The sequence below is a fragment of the Echeneis naucrates genome, chromosome 1, assembly GCF_900963305.1.
Source record: "Echeneis naucrates chromosome 1, fEcheNa1.1, whole genome shotgun sequence".
Taxonomy (NCBI): Eukaryota; Metazoa; Chordata; class Actinopteri; order Carangiformes; family Echeneidae; genus Echeneis; species Echeneis naucrates.
Window position 1 is genome coordinate 21,514,770 of NC_042511.1, and position 17,006 is coordinate 21,531,775.

At 39.9% G+C, this 17,006-nt stretch overlaps 2 protein-coding genes across 3 annotated transcripts; both read right to left on the bottom strand.

Annotated features, from left to right (window-relative positions):
- Positions 1-3,257: 3,257 nt before the first annotated feature.
- On the bottom strand, positions 3,258-6,879 carry tnip2 (TNFAIP3 interacting protein 2). 2 transcript variants are annotated; one of them, XM_029512432.1, is made up of 6 exons: positions 5,993-6,879; positions 5,313-5,642; positions 5,048-5,137; positions 4,662-4,925; positions 4,424-4,540; positions 3,258-4,305 (listed from the first exon to the last, which is right to left on the bottom strand). In XM_029512432.1, exons 1-6 carry the CDS (start codon positions 6,308-6,310, stop codon positions 4,030-4,032), a joined length of 1,395 nt encoding a protein of 464 aa, XP_029368292.1. In that variant the 5' UTR covers positions 6,311-6,879; the 3' UTR covers positions 3,258-4,029. The 2 variants fall into 2 exon arrangements, with proteins under 2 accessions (XP_029368292.1, XP_029368300.1); XM_029512440.1 differs by having other exon boundaries at positions 5,313-5,615; positions 5,993-6,872.
- Positions 6,880-8,623: 1,744 nt separating this feature from the next.
- Positions 8,624-11,638, bottom strand: sfrp2 (secreted frizzled-related protein 2). Its single transcript, XM_029512452.1, has 3 exons — positions 11,038-11,638; positions 10,659-10,739; positions 8,624-10,419 (listed from the first exon to the last, which is right to left on the bottom strand). The coding sequence occupies exons 1-3, from the start codon at positions 11,537-11,539 to the stop codon at positions 10,115-10,117; spliced, it is 888 nt and encodes a 295-aa protein (XP_029368312.1). The 5' UTR covers positions 11,540-11,638; the 3' UTR covers positions 8,624-10,114.
- Positions 11,639-17,006: the final 5,368 nt, after the last annotated feature.

A 17,006-nucleotide genomic window follows, 5' to 3' on the forward strand; every position in this document is an offset into this window, starting at 1 on the left:
AAGAAAGGGGACTATACAATAATATGTACCTTTTGCCCTGTAGTAGCAGTGTTACTGGTTGGTGCTGTCTCATGTCTGTGGTTACACAAGATTGCAGGGTGAGTCATATCCTCTGATATGAAGTTCCTTTTGGGAATTCTAATAATTAATGTAGAATGCCATTGTAACTGAGTCATGTATATCCCAAGGTTGTTTCAGTTTGATAGTAGTAGGTTGTTTAAAAAAAAATCAGGCATTTACATGTAGCTCTGCTTGATTTATACTCATGAAACTGTAGGGAAAATTAAAATGAGACAGTTATGAAATCAAGTACATTCCCTTTGGGTAAAGTGAGCATGAATTGAGGTCATGCTTCAGTTTATCAAGATGTAGATGAGTTAATGCATAACTTTCACAGTGTACACCAGCTGTGGTGTTTCTGCTTGGTGTTTTTTCCATCAATTTGATTGAAAAAGGCATTTTTGAATTTTATTCTAAGCCATGATTTCCTGCTGAATGTCTCTTTCTGCCATGTAGGGCTAAGAATATCTTTAAGATAGTGTGTAACTTCACACTATCAAAAATCTAAGTAACTGGGCTTTGCTTTCAATTTAAACACTATTTTTGGCTGCTCAAACCAAACCAATCACACTTTAAACAAAAACCAAATTAGTTTTAAGTAGGTTATATATATCCCACTATGGTGATTCAAAGGTACGACTTGTTCATACATTGTGTTCAGAGGCAACTGGATAAAGTGGAAGAGGAAGTGAGTTGCACTAATGTTTTCGAGTGACTCCTTCCTCTTGACTTTTCCAAGGGTAACTTTCTTAAAACCCAGGGATTTCACTCTGAAAAATTACCACTCTTACAAATTTGATGAATGAAGGAACTGTGGTAAATGCAGTTTAAGTAAGAGCAGACAAAAGGTTTTGGTTTGTGAGCACAACCACAGCAGATATGACTCATAATTTATTTCAGGTATGAATGAGTGTTTGGCTGTTCATGGAGCGCGCTCGGTCTCGTCACCATTGATGTAAGAGCGGATATGCCACATATAAGCAAATGCCCCACAAAATTACGCAAATATAGACAAGTCATAATCTCAGAACAAAATGTCTGTGCTGTTGACACAGACAGTGATCTTAATAAAATAACAGCAACATGGCACAGATTTCTCTTTTTAGACACCTTGTTGTTTTTTTAAGACAACCCTTTCCTTAAATTAATAAAACAATATATCTTGAAGCATCCTAAAAATTAGGCTTCCAACTTGTGTTTTAAACAGATTTCTCTGATTTGAAATTCCTGTAAAAAGTATCTTTGTTAATGAAGGAAAGCACTCAGACAATGACAAGGAGGACAGGATTATTAAAAGGCATCAGAACTCTTTAATCAGAAATGCAGATCTTTTCATTGTCAGCTGCCTGGAGCGCTTCAGGATCACATACATTTTCACAGAGGGAATCTCCCCCCCCCCACCCCACCCCTCTTTTCTCCTGGCTACAATCAGCCTCCATTGCTCTTTTGGATAGCTGAAACCTTCAACTTCCTCATCATCAAGCCTTAATAAAACACTCAGCAATAATACCAGGCACCTCAACCAACATATGATTGAATTAAAATGATCCACTCAAGTCGACAGCAATCCATTTCCACATAAACTTGTCTGTTTTTTTGGGAATTCCCTCATGATGGCGGGAAATTCCCATTCTTTTAGGATATACATGAGATTAAAGGCCATATCTAGTTCATTCTTTATTTGTCTGGATAAGTGTCAGGCTGAAGTTTACCCTCAGTGTTAAAGTATATGACTGCTAGATCAGTACATCCTGACGCTTTGAAACCTGGTTCCAACAGGAACTGATCTACTGCCGTCACCTGACTGTTCTTACTAATTCTTTGTTTCTTAGAAAAGTTCCCAGACGCTCAGGTGGGGATTTGTGACCTATTTTTTTCTTTCCACTCTCAGATTGGTGGGTAGAGCATTTTGTGTGTGCAAGTTCAGTCACTTATAGACCCTTTTGTAAATGTGTAGGTGTGTGCTGGTGGTGGTGGTGGTGGTGGTGGTGATGGGGGGGGGGAATCCCTGGCAGACAGCTCATTGCCTTTTTAGGGTTTAGGGTATATTTCTGACAATGTGCATGTGGTTGAATTTTAGATGAGATATTTACTTTGCCCTTTACAGAAAGAATTAGACTCAGTCATCATGTCATATGAGTTAGGGGCCAGCTGTTCTGTTATGCAAATTCAATAATTGTCGAAGAAACAAATTCAGTCGCAAATTGTCCCTAGCCACATTAGAAAGTTGTCATGTGACGTGGCCGGGGTATTTGAACGTTTTGGGACTTAGATGAAGTACCTATTTTCAGTTGTCTTCATTTTGAAACCCTAACCCTCTTCTTCAGTTCTATTAAATGGATATGAAATTGATTACCTAGTCAGATTTTTACTTTTTTGACTCATTGCTGTAAACTTAAGTTACAGAAAGAAGAAGCCTTCATTTCCATATTTGAATTCCAATAAAATTAATTAGACAAAATATCAAAGAAATCCTGAATGGGCTTCTTAAAAATATCTGTAAATGTAGTACTTGATGTTACGGTGGTATATGTGGGGCAGAACCTTTTTTAAACAGCAGCTACATTTAATGTACCGCCACAGGTTTAAACTACAAGTTTCTTTTGAACATTACATAGTCTGATCTGAATACAATGCAGCGTATGTGTTCAGTCAAATACCACTGCTGTTTGTCTTTGCACTGCAACTGCCTACTTCCTTTTAGAAGCGGGGATGTCCAGCTTCCTGTGCTTACTACACCAAACCCATGACATCTGATTCACCAAACAGCCATGTTTGTGTCAAAGTGATACTTCACAGCCACTGACTGCCGAATTTTTTTAGTCACTGACTGATCTGCAGGCACTTGATGAGGGTTTGGATGTAACTTGAGCTGCCATAGCCCTGTAATATTTGCTTCAGCCTCACAACAGCTGGGAATCTGGCTGTCACAGTACAGCGTGCCCATTCAGGCAGCACTGGGAAGGGGTTTTCCACCGCACACGTGACATAGATGGACACACAAACACACACTTAGACATGCACACAGAGTTAGAGCAAGCAGCTCCCACATCTTCGTGGTTGTGCTGTGATCTTTGCTTGCTGCTCAAGGCTGCACTGTCACAGGGATTCAACTAAACCATGTAATAATAACCAAATGCAAAGCTATACACGAGCTAAACAGTTTTTTATTAAAAAAATAATGTGCCAGCCTTTAAAAAAAAAAAACAAACAAAACAAAAACACAGCACCAGATATTGGAAAATATGGTTCACCATCATCGGTCTCTGCATAAACTGTTTCAAAAAGCAGTTTAACATTTTTTCCAGTACTAATATATTCAAAATTTTTGATCCCAAAAGTTTATCAGGAAAAAATATTTAGGCAACAAAACAATGCAATAAAAATCACCTGCCTTATCCAATTATATATATGCAAAAATAATAAATATTAATATAATAATTACATATTTTAAGTCAATTTTAATATATACTTTACAGAGAAGAAATATGTTATTTTCAATCAAAAAGTAAGAGCACCAAAATTATTAACTTGATATTTAAACTCAAAAATAAGAAGCTTATGTGTCACAAATATTTGACTCGTATGATCCTATGATTAGTTTTTGTCTAAATGTCAAGAAAGTGCAACAGGTTTGCAATTTGAAACATTGAGGTATATGATTTTTGATATATTGCATTGTCATCCTCCTCTCCTCAACTATGATCTCCTGCATTGTCACAGGAGACCCTGACACTTAACTATGCAGACTTAAGAGAGGCTTGATCAACTCATTCCTCTTGCAACAGGGGAGCTGTGGGTTGTACGGTTTTGCTTGTCTGTTCACAAACATCTTTAGTCAGTTGTTTAATTTGTAATCAAGTCCCTCCAAACTGGAAACTCCACTTTCTTCCATGTAGTGCTGCTCATCAGTGTTCAGTTAATGTCAGCTAGAAGGTAATTGTCCTTTTCAGACGAGTGTTGTTCTCTCTATAGTTTGGCACACTCTTCACAATGTTTTAGGTACTCTACAGTATCACTGTCATTGAACTTGGCCAGGCATTGCGGGCACTGTAACTCTGACTGTCCTAGGCCCTCACTCCAGGAGGGGGCCAATATCGGTGCTGCAGCTGTAGCCTGTTGCTGCACCTCAGTAGTGGCCCTGAGCACGTGCTCTGCTTCATCCTTCTGTCTCCTCGATGAGATCTTGTGTCCTATGTGCATGCGACACATGGGGACCATGTCTCTGTTCTCTCTACTAGACGCCTGCAGAAAAACAAGAGGCACACTGTTAGGAGTGCAGCAGCCTCACATAAGGTAACATGCTTCTGTCATTGCGTCTATAAATACGTGGTTCCACTGCATTGTAGGAGTGTTGTCTCACCTGTTTGTGTAGCTGGCCTTTTAATTGATGAATTTGCTCTTTCAGGTCTTGGATCTGGCCCTGTGCTCGTTCTCTGTCAGTCCGCTCTGACTTAAAATCCTCAGCATAGATTAGAACCTGAGGAGGGGACAAAAAAAAGTATGTTTTTTTAATAGCAACAAATGCTACTAGTCATATTATAAATAGGCTGATTAAGGTTCAGTGCAGAAGAAGACACAGTGAGACACGTTGAACCAACCTGCTGCTCCAGTGTCTGGATGCGCTCTTGGTCTTGTCTCCTTATATCCACCATTTCTCTATCCAGCCTTGCACACTCTGTGATCTTCTCTTCCAGTAAGCCATTCAGCCTGGCAATCTCCTGATGAAGCAACCCAGTGTTGACTGAACCCAGCCCAGGTATCAAGCCCTGCCCGGTGGCCTCCTTCAGCCTGTGGTATAAACCTCTGATATAGTCCTCCCTGCTGGAGTCGTACTTTTGCCACTGGGAATTCAAACTTTGTACCTAAACAACAACAACAACAACAAAAGAAAGCACCAATATTAGACCATCTGATAATGCCAATATTACACATATTACAATTTAGACATTTTAAAATTGAATTAAGTTGTAGAACAAACACTTACGTATGCCACTCGCTGCTTCAGCTGTTTATTCTCCTGCTGAAGTTGGCGGATTTGTGCATTAACACCACTTATGTCAGAGCACCCTGCCATCTACGGGAAATGGTGACAGAAGTTATAGTAGGGCTACAAAAAAAAAAAAAAAAAAAAAGTGCAAGCACAGCATTTGAAGAAACGTGGGAATGTTTTCTGGGGGTTTGAGGGTTGTCAGTCTCCCTATGAATCCCAAGGAATACTATACACCCAACAAAGCCAAGGCATCACACACCTCCTGAGGCTTTTCCCTCAGCTGGTCCATCTCCTCCAAGTCTCCTTCCTTCTTCCCTCTCTCCAGCCTCGACAGCAGTTCCTGGCACACCTTCACGGTTGTACCAAGCTGGCCTCGCAGCTGGTCGGCCTCCTCAGCCAAGGAGGTGCAGAGGACAGCTCTGGTCGCCTCTGATCGTTCCTTCTCCTCCAGGATTGACCGCAGCCTCTGGATCTCCAGGTCCTTCTCATGTTCTGGCTGACACCTGATGTTCTCCAGCTCCAGCTCCTTCTCTCTGAGCTGCACATTCAGCCTCTGGATCTCCTGGGAGGACACAGGGTGATGAACCGTCTGAGCACATTACTTTGTAATGTTTTTACTTTATTTATTAAAGACACAACACACCCAAAACAGATTATTCTAATGAATGCTGCTAATATTAATCTAATTTGACAAACACTCCAATCTCATGCATTTATCTTAGCAGAGACTGAGTTACATGATAATTTATTCTGCAGGACAGAAGAAAAAATGAAGATACACTTCAATGTTAAACATGATGGACTTTAACTGGCTCCATTATATCTACAGGACTTCTGTTGTCTGTCTGTATTGTGATCATTTTAGCCTCCCCCCCCCTCCCAACTTCAAGCCTCAGTGTCCACAAACACGAATCAACACTTGCAACACATTTTATTCACCTCCTCTTGTCGAGAGGCTTTGAACTCCACATCGTTCCTCTTCTGCTTCAGTTTGTATATTTCTTTACATAAACTCTCCAACAGTGACTTGGACGGTCCTATGACCACAGACTCGGCGTCTCCCACTGCCATGTAGATCCTCTCATACCTCCCCAGTCTGACTTTCAGCTCTGCAATGATGTTGTCCTTTGTGTTTATCTGTTTTTTCATGAGATCGAGCTCCTGCCGGGTCTCATGGTAAAGAGTATTCAAAGTGCTGTAACTCCGGATTTTGTCTTTAAACGCGTCACCATCCGCGTTCAGGCTGAGGTTATCCATGGCAGGCTTCGTCGGTTTAAAGGAAGGGAAGAGTGAAGGAAAATAAATAAATAGATCACCCCTAATAATCCAACATTTGACGCTTGTGCTCGTCGCTCCGAGTCTTCTTCAGAAGCCCAGTGAGGAAGACGACAGTCGGAGATGTGGCGCATTGGAGCGGAGGATATTATAACAGTCCGGGGGGATTTCCTGGGGAACTTCCCCGCGTACTTTTTTCAGCTTCGTCAAACTGAGCCTGCCTGCTCTCACAGATTCATCGTTGAGGCAAAACAAGTCTTTATAACTTCTCCTTGGCACAAACGAAGAAAGCACACAAGATAGCTGTTTTAGCTGTTGGCTAAACTTGTAAGCTAGCTTTAACTAACGGCCGGGTAAAAAAAGATGCGTTTGTGCTGCGTTCATCAACATCTTAAACTCGTAACTTCCGACATTTACTTTTAGTTTCGTAAATCACCCTGGTTGTGTGAAATGCAAAAAATGTAAAATAAATAAATAAATCATTTGAATCTCCATCTTCACCGCCCCCCACCCCCAAAAAATAACGTCTCCTACACTGTGTTTTGCAATCGGTGCAATTCAAAGGCTTTAAATTTCCCAGCGGTAGTTTACATTGTTTCCACCCATCCTACCTAACCCGTAAACGTCACATCAGGGCCTTCTATTGTCACAGCAAATTCCCCAGAGAGCCCCGTCGGCCATTGTTTCAGCACTCCCCATATTTTTCCCATGACTTTGAATGCATCATGATTCCTGGTTTCTCTTACATAAAGTGCGTGTGTGTTTGTTTATTTATTTCAGCTCTCCGGACTATTACGTTATTCATCCAGTCTGAGTTATGAGCAGCCGTTGAGTCCATCTTAATGATTCTCTGGGGGGTTTTCTGCTTTTTTAAATGTTGGAAAATCTCTGTGTGACTAACAAAGTACATAAAATCGCTGCAGTATTTCTTACATACAAAATGTATTTCATGTAATGTTTGCACATACAATAACCCAATGTCACAATTATTGCAATATTCCTATGATATCATGCTGTATGACTGTAAGAATACAATGGTTGAAACACCACTTCTTCTGTCTGATTTTAAGTAGTAAGCACTTTATTGCCAGAAATCTGCCTAGCCCAATCACTTATATGGTCTTTAGAAATGAAAAAAAAAAAAAGAAATAAATAAATAAAAGGATTTTTTTTTCAAGTGTTGGCTTTGTTAAACCAAACGTCAAAAGTCTAATGCAGAAGTAAACATTTATAGAAAATTGCAGATGCAAGTTCACATATTTCAGTACATTTATTAATTAAACTTGTTTTATCTCCTTCCATGACAGTATATAAGACATACACACTCAGAGGCCCAGTCGTTCACTTCAGGATATAAATAGATTTCATGTGTATTGTCTTTTTGCAGATTTATTTACACAATATGCAGCTATAGATACTCATTAGCCCCTTTGTGAATGCTTAAGTAACATTAAAAAAATTGTTTTCGAACGGGCTCATCACTACAGCAGTACCATATTTCTGAACATGTCAGGCCAAACTGAAACCTTTGTCTAGACAGTAGGAGTAGAGTTTAAGGCTTTAAGTTCTCTAGGCCATTGGGGAGTCCCAGAGGTATTTCTGGGTCAATCACCCTACGCTATCACTTGAAAGCTAAAGGAGTCATTGAAGCCAGGGGGTTGTCGAGGCTTCCTGTATCAACGTGGAAGTGTCACTGAAATCATATGTGTTGAAGAGGTGGATATAAATCACTTACAACTTAACACAATCCTTTTTGGTGACCAGCTCTTCCATGTGAATGTTGGATTCTTTAAAACTTCATTAATCTTTTAGATTATATGGCTCATTTGGTAGCAGCTGATGTGTGAGATTGAGAGAGGTGAAAATGTCTGGGACTCCCCACCAATGGGTGAAATTGATGAAGCCTTAAATAGGGAAATGTATCTTAACTCCAACTCGTTATTGGTTCATTTTGACATCTTAGTCATCTCATGCAGGTATTGTAATACCTGCATGTATCTACCTTGCCAGTCTTCTTCCAAGTTCTCAAATGCTATCATTTTCTGCATTTACAGTTTTGTATTATCATGAATGTCACACGTTTGAGATTTGCAGTGTTAGTCACATCAGCGTGAGAAGCCATCAGCTATAGGGCCAGAGTGAGAGTTCTCTGCTTCAAAAGCAAATTTTTTATTGGAGAATATTTTAAAAGTACTAAAGTGTTGAGATTTCTGACTGATTTCAAAATAAATATCAAGACCAAAATAGAAGTGATATGTTTTTCAAAAAGGACAGCTAAAAAAATATGATAGTAAAGGAAGTAAGCAAGAAAATCTTTATTCATTCACATCAAATTATCTGTCAGCAAGTATTACCAATTTCTTCCATTAGGTGGCGTTGCTGAATCAATAATTCATACCGTAGGTTTATCTTCCACCCTATAACTGTGGCCTTTAGGATTATTTTTAAACTCTTTATTCATCACAATATTGGTTTCCTGCTGATAGTAAACTGCCAAATTGTCCCCTAAATGTCAGCTTTTGTTATTTTTAGAACACCATGCTCAGTTAATGAGTAATTTCAAAATATTTTGTTGGCAGCTTTTAATAGCTGGAAACTTTATACAAGAATAAAAGATAGTATTTGATATTTACACTGTAATACAATACATTACACACATAGAACACAACACAACATGGTTATTTGTGTTTACAAAGTTACTGATTATCAAAACAACACTATCAACCGTAGCTCCGATGGTCATCATTAATACCAAAAACACAACTTGTGCAACTCATGAAGCAACAGGATGAGGATGTAAACCCAAACCTCATGTGAAAAACTGAAATGAAAGTCTGGGGTAGAAAAATGTTTGTTTGATCATATTGTGGTAGAAGAGCATGCAGTGACTCAAGCACAAAAGTTTTTACCAAGGATAATAAAATATTGAGGAGGAAGAGAATATAGCCAGCTATCTCTCATTTTTTCTTGAGAAAACAGAGGGAGTACAAAACATCACACCACCCACATGTGGATCACAGCTTCACTCAGATATGCACCACACAAAATTACTCTATCTTTGCAACTGTAGTCTATAGAATGAGAACAGAAGAAAAGTGTCGGTACTAGTTGAAGAGGACTTTTACCAAATCTCTTTATTCAGTCCCAAAAACCCTTTGATCCTTTTTATAATTTTGAGTAGAAACGACTTAATTTTGCCTCTAAATTATTTTTGCTGAGCTAACCCTGTTTGAGGTCCTCTCAAGGAAAGCATATTTTTTTCATACTAGGACAGCTAAGAAAAATATCCTAGTGTGATAAACTCACAGTCTGATTATAGACATTTGAAACCTGGCCACTTGGGGGCAGTCAGTGCAAAATTAATAAGGTAAATGATGGAAGCCACAAAATCTTACATTAGGTACCTTTAGGGACTTGTCTTTTCTATATTTACCCTTTGTGTTTGCATGAGATATAATTAATGTTTTAAGGAATCAAGGTGATGTTTTAAGTACTTTGACCTTATTAGTTTCTATAATTTGAATATATTGGGACATAGCACAATCCACAAACTGAAAAGTAGCCCTATATGTGCTCCATATTACCTAGTTTTTAGGATTTAGGACAATGGAAATGATTCATCAATGGGAAGACAGATGAGGGGATGTGCCTTTGAAGGACAGGGAAATATCTAAAGCATAATCTTTTACCGCAAACCAATCATGAAAATGTGAACGGGGGAAGAGCTCAACTGCACCTTGTCTTCAACAGCAACTCATGCAGTTTTTGACCCCCACCCCTCCCTTCCTAGCACTGCAGCTTGCGAATGCTGCGAGAAATCCTCTTAAATTCACGCTGGCCCTTCTGCCAGCGCTTCAGTGAGGTGATGACCAGATGGCCGTCCAACTTCTGGCCCATGACCAGGTAGGCGGCATTGATGTCGTTCATCTCCTCGCAGATGCACTGCAGGCCGTCCTTCAGCCACAGCACCGTCTTCCTCAGGTCATGCTCCGTCACGCCGTTCAGCTTATAGATGGTCTTGCTCTTGGACTCTGGGACTATTTTCGTGTCACCGTTGATGTAGGAGATCTCCTTGACTCTGATCTTCAGAGCTTAAAGTGAGCAGCAGAGAACATAAGGATTTGGGAGTGGCACATAAATATACAGCTACATATCGTGACAAATATACACAATATACTCTCTTTTCCAAATGCTTCAGGTGGAAAAAAAAAGGAGGTTTAGCAGTGAAATATTTGCCTGTTGGTTCCTGTAATGGCCCTCATCATCTGTTTGGGCCTCTGAGCTTCACTTCAGGAGCCACTACTCTAATAAAATGAGTGGCTGGACTTACCAAAGTCATTCTTGCACAGATTGTCAACAATCTCGTTGTCATTTTCATCTGTTTCCTTGCAAGCATCACACACTCTGGGTACTGCGAAACACAAATCAGACTCATTCAACAAATCAGTGACTACCAGTGATAAAGCCTTGCAGACTAAAAACGTTATGTTTATTTGGATACTGCAAAATCATTACAATTGTTATGTACTGAACCAAATAAGCACAGGATTATAGGAAATACGCCAAATGTGGATTCTGGACAGTCATGCATAATAAAGAGAAAATGCTTGATCTCTAATTAGCTGGGTACCACAAAGTATATTTTTGCTTTGACGCACAGGACTTGTGGAAGGTAAATACAGTTTACACAGACTCAAAGCAAACCTTACCTTCTTTGGTGACCGGCACAAGGTTATCGATGCCTGCGGGAGGTATGCAAAGGTCATTGTCCAGAGGGAAACGATCGCAATCCAACATCTTGGGCCAAGGGAAACCGAAGGCGGACATGACTGGCGCGCAGCCGTGCTTGACGCTCTCGCACAGGGACCTGCACGGCTGGATGGGCTCGTCCAGGTCGTCCAGACACACGGGAGCGAACAGGGAGCACAGGAACTTTCTAGTGTCGGGGTGACACTGCTTCTGGACCAGCGGGATCCAAGACGAAGCTTGCTGCAGAACCTCATTCATGGTTTCGTGGCCGAGCAGGTTGGGGAGGCGCATCTCCGTGTACTCTATGTCGTGGCACAGGAGGAGGTTTGCGGGAATCGGCTTGCAGTTGTTCTTTTTGTAGAATAACTCGTGCTGGCCGAAGTTGTACAGTCCGTGGATGGCCTCCGCGCAGGGTGTCGCTATCACCCACAGCAGTGTCACCGCCGAAACGAGGAGTCTCATTTCGTTGTTTTGCGCGTAAAAAGTTGAGAGATTTGGATCCAGAAGCGCAATCAGGGGCTGGTGGGCATCAGTCAGCGTGGATGGAGCCTCTGTCAGTGGCCAGCCCCTACTGTACCAAGAGGTTTTCTTCCAGCCATGTTTGGGTGGAGTCTGGATATTGTGCGTAAAGACCCCCACCCCCTTCTCCATTCAGCACACTTCCTCATATCAGGTGAAAATTGTGGAGGTAAAAAAAAGGAGAGACATCTCTGATTTATAAATATAATAATGGTATTTTATCACCTGTCGTTTTCATTCAAATTTCTCTCTATTGCATTTTCTACGCCTCATGGAAATAATAACAAAACTTGTGTGACAGATTTTCCTCATTACGGTCGAATCAACAGAAATATATCCCGAGCGATCCTTGGACTTGCTGCTTTTTAGGCCCTTGCTGTAAATAGTTTGGAAATGTTGTCAGTGGGGGCATTTAGCTCTGTTCAGTGGAGCGTTCATTTTCCATCATTAGGGGTGTAGTGGTGAAATCCTCTGGGCATGTCTGCAGGTTCATACCGCATGATGAAATATTGTTTGCCCCGGTGTGAGAGGGAGACTTCCACTCAGCACACCAAGGGGGTGAAACCAAATCCCCCCCCAACCCCCCACGCTCTGCTGCTCTGGCTCCTATCTGCTCACAGACCCCCTTCAATTACAGTCTGGTCTGCAGACAGGCAGTGTGCTTCTTCTCAGGCTTGACCTTCGTCATGGAGAAACAAGTGAGAGCTTCAAATCTTGGACTTAAAGTAAAAAGCCTTGAGGAAATTCACACTAAAAGGGTGAGTTCACCCAAATTACAAAAGCACATTTTCCCACGTAGCCCATGTTGTTTTTAGATATGCAGATATTTTTGGTTTCACTCATCCAGACTGAGAATCTATAAATCTATAAATCTATGTACAATGGCTCTAAGTTTAATGTCTGCCACAACTACAAAAATCTTTTTTTCCAGAAGTAGTGAAAAAAAAGTCTTCAAAGTACCACATATGGATTGTTGTATTGTCAAGATCCTCCAGCTCTCTCTTTCAATCATTCAAAAAGGTTATGAGTCATTTGTTTTAAATATGTGTGTGGGGGGGAGGGGGCATTTACATTGAAAACACAGTTACACTTTATTTGCTCTGAATTAAAGTTGTCATTAAAGTTTATAGCTCTAGATGTGCCTGGATTTTTATTTTATTTTATTTTTTTGCTGAACTGAACAAAGAGGATAGTTTGACAGGAAATCCCATCTATTTTCCCATATGAAAAAAAGACAGAACCTATAAATGCTTTGGGTCAACCTGGCATCCATACATAGCTTTGCTTTAAGATTAAACTGTTGCACCCTCATATTGCAATATTGGCAAAAAAAAAAGGGTAGGTAATTCCCAACTGCTGAACGAAGGAGTCTGAATAAAATGAATCCGACTGAGGAATCCATATTGATTCCAGAAACTTAGCTTATAGCTTATAAGAGTTTATATCTCTTAGAAATTATGTTTATATATCAGTAAACTTTGCTCAGTTACCTTGACATCAGGTGATTGTCTGCAGATTCAATGTTTTTGAATGAATTAATGATTTATTAAGAGTTGATCAGAAGAGACAGGGTTAGGGAAGATCATGGCTTTGGTTAAATATAAATGAACATGTTGTCTTTAAAGCCACTTTGAAGTTTTTCCGTGTCAAACCAGACCGCAATCTGGTGCTCACAGAGACTCTCAAGAAAAAAGTTGACAGGTCTGTGATTTGGTGGAACTAACTCTTTAAAGCAAAGCATGTCTTTGAAATACATCAAGATCAACATGAAGAGTCAGGGACCTTACTGGCTTTTCAGACTGTGTCAAAGGTTTAACTTGTGTTTTTTGGGCAACTTTCCCCCCTCTTATCCACTTTCTTTCAAAGTGTGCTAAATCTATTTGGGTCTCTGTAGAAAACGTTACACGGCCATTTAAGTGCTGGAACCCCCTGTTAACCTGCAACTGGATTCCTTTTAGATGAGCAGTAGGTCAGCTGGCTAAACTGTACCTGCGGTGTGTGAGGTCACATGTTAACCTTTCTTAGGTGACCAATTGTGATCAGCTGTAAACAGACTGCTGATGCATTCTTACAGGCATCGGAAATAAAAGATGTGGAGAACTAGTCAAGGTGACAAATCTGAATGCTTGAGCGCATCTTGAAGACTTACAAGATAAAAATGATAGAAAGAAACTAAAAGGGGATCAATGAGGTAAATTTAGGTTTGGCTCATGCTTTGCCTGATTTCACAGATAACATGCAGCCTGCATTAACAATAGAGTTTCATAGATAGTTCAGGTCAGAGGCTCAGGATAGAGGTAAACTTACCCCAGACCTGTGCCTTAAGTCACCCCAGCAGGTTCTTATTACAACTCTGTGAAAATCAGACGCAGCTTGTCAGACCTTCTGCTTCATCTGTAGCCTCCGTTCACACTATTTCCTCTCCACGTACCCACCCCCCCACCCCCGCCTTTTTTTTTTTTTTTTTTAAAGCATCAAGGCTTAGACTAAATGCTTGTCAAAAACAATCCCAGAGTGTACAGAGAAGGTTCAAAAGAAAGGCAAACCCCACTGAAAATGTTTTTTTTTTAAATGCTGATGAAGAGAAACTCTTGGTATGACAAGTATCAAAGCCACCAGGATTTATGAAGTAAACCAGCAGCATGCTTTCCGAAAGTCAAGACAAACTCCGCAATAAAAATTACATCTGATTAGAATGAATTATAGCATAAGTCTAGTGACATTCCTTACTTATCTCACAACAAATCCCATTAAGGCCTACTCCAAAGACGAACGGATCCCACTGACAGGCTATGGATGCCCATTGGTACTCCTGTAGTACAGGCTGACATGTTTAGTTCATTATGAAAAACATGGCCTCTGTGGGATCCCACATTCACCATCTTGCTACCATAAATACTAATTTGCAGACGGATACATCGTTATCTCCAACTGTTCAGGGAAATTATTGCCTCTTTTGAAAATGAAACTCCATGTTTGTGGCCATTAGGGATAAATGAGGTTGGCAATTTCACAAAAAGATGGATGATGAATGTTATGTTGGCTTTTGGCCTGACATTATTTGGTAACATTTAGAATAAATTTTAAATTCTTATCACTTAATCACTCCTTCATTGTTATGAAATCACTGACGGTTAAATACAAAGATACTGTTAACTTCCCTGATAAATTAAGAATTACTTAGTATACCAAATAAAAAAAAGATCTACAAGGCTTCACTTTTTGATCTACTAGTTTCTATTTATCTTCCACAGCCCCTTGACTGCCAACTGAGAATCAACCATACAGCTCTGAACATCGTGCTGAAGTGCACTAATGAGCTTGTTAACTTCAATCACTTCTACATTGACATTCGCAGAGGAATTTATCCCATCCAAGAGGAATTAATCTCATTAGAGCTCTGGAGTCATATAGATTGTCCCGACTTGGCATAAATGATGTTCGCATTGTAAAGGTCTAATTGACTCAGTATGGGGTTTCAGAGCAGCTGTGGGATACAGAGAGGACTCTACCCGACTGTGGTATAACCACATGTATACAAAAAATCTGTAACTTACATAGCAGTGGACAAATATGGGGAGAATGTTTGTATTTTCTATTTTTGAAGGGTTTAAATGTGAGAAATACAGCCCATTGTATGAAGTGATCAGCCAATGATTGAGTGATTTAAAGAAATAATTAGAAAGTTTTACGACAAGATTGATATCACTCTTTTCGGTATGATAAATACAAGACCTACAGCCAGCAGCTGATTATCTTTGCTTAGCTTAACTCTGTCCAGCAGTTAGACAATCTGCCTACAAACAACTTCAATGGCCACTTTGTTATACCTCTGGAGTCATTTGCAGGAGTATCTTTTGAGGGATCAGACTCCATTCATTTTCAGTACCGATTAAACAAACAATGGGGATGAATGAATTGTCTTACCTTTGGACAGAGGGTATCCATCATTCCCCAATTTTTCCTGACTTTAGTTGGATAAACACTATACAGACATAAAAGTGAGGTACACGATGGCTTTGATAGGTGGATATGAATATAGATTCAGGCAGTAATAATCAAGACACATGAAGACCATCCAGATATGTGTTACAGGATCCAAATAACTGGTCATATGCCCTAAAACACAGGCTGGTTTATACTTGCAGGATATTCAAGGGTCTGTATGGTGAGCACAACCCCTGCTCTTTGACCCCTGACCAATACTGAAGCTGGAAGACTCACACTGTGAAGGGCTCCCAGGGACATTTTACAGCTCAGACTAAAGTAGAAGCAGCTCTGTGGTCACAGAAGTTTTCTGAGTGACCTGTACCTGATCTCCACCCCATATGGAGTAGAGGCAACCCACAGTCCAAACCATTGCCATCCTCACACATTCTTCACAAAAATGTGGGATTTTTCTGTCCTAGGTCTTTTTCTTATTTTTTTTTCTTTTGTTGTTTTTGTTTTCTGTATGAATTATGGAAGAGCATCACTCAAACAGAAAAACAAGGTATGATTTAATTACTTGCAAATTGCTTATGACTAAAACGCTCTTAAATTTACAGAGGTGACTTCAGTTTTGTATGTTAATAGAACTTCTATGACGGGTACACAAAAAAATGAATCAGACAGAGAGTGACTGTACAAAATCTCATCAGTTATGGCAAATAATTTCTCCATTCAGGACATGATTGACTTGCTATGATGTTGCGTGATTTGTTCAGTATTTCACTAAATTCCACAGTGTTTTTGTTAACAACTTAGGTTATTTCTACTTCTTTCATCTGCATTTAAATATAATGAATGTATTAGGTTCTACCCCTTTTCCCTTACCCCTTTAGAGAATTTCATTTATTTATGTAATTCTTCCTGTTCCATCATTTCATTGCCTCTACACTCTAACAGATGTAACATGCAGTTGTTCATTCAAACTAATAACTGTAATTGAAAAGAGGCTAAATTGCGGAACCCTTTCTTTTTGCATTTTCAAACATCAAGTTTGATTTATACTGAACTAAATATACGTCCCAAGTACCCCCCCCAAAAAAAGTTTTAGATTCTCAAAATATATATAATTATAGGTAATATTTTTATTTTGATTCAAATGGCATCTACATTCCACACTGCACAGTCGGAGCACACGTACAAGTCCGATAGCTCTTTTAGCATGCTGACACACCATTGGACATCGTGACTATCATTTACATCCTGGGTGGATTTTGTCAAAAGATAAACGTAAGTAGCAAAGCAGTTGCAGATCATAAAAGTTTTAGTATTTTATGTTGTCACAATAGCTCAATTTACCGCCAAAGCTAGCTAGCTACCAGCTTACATGACTGTGGCTGGCAAGCGAGCTAGCTAATGTGAGCTAGCTGATGTTTGAGTTGGTTAGAGATGTCTTCGATCCAAACACGTAATTTCTTTCATT

Bases quoted from the DNA above. Each gene is read 5' to 3' on its own strand.
- tnip2 (XM_029512432.1), bottom strand. From the start codon at position 6,310: ATGGATAACCTCAGCCTGAACGCGGATGGTGACGCGTTTAAAGACAAA. The intron at 5,138-5,312 runs GTGTGTGATGCC...CATTTCCCGTAG, and splicing joins TGAGGGAAAAGCCTCAGGAG to ATGGCAGGGTGCTCTGACAT. The intron at 4,926-5,047 runs GTAAGTGTTTGT...GTTGTTGTTTAG, and splicing joins TGAAGCAGCGAGTGGCATAC to GTACAAAGTTTGAATTCCCA.
- sfrp2 (XM_029512452.1), bottom strand. From the start codon at position 11,539: ATGAGACTCCTCGTTTCGGCGGTGACACTGCTGTGGGTGATAGCGACA. The intron at 10,740-11,037 runs GTAAGGTTTGCT...TGTGTTTCGCAG, and splicing joins TGTGCCGGTCACCAAAGAAG to TACCCAGAGTGTGTGATGCT. The intron at 10,420-10,658 runs GTAAGTCCAGCC...GCTCACTTTAAG, and splicing joins TCTGTGCAAGAATGACTTTG to CTCTGAAGATCAGAGTCAAG.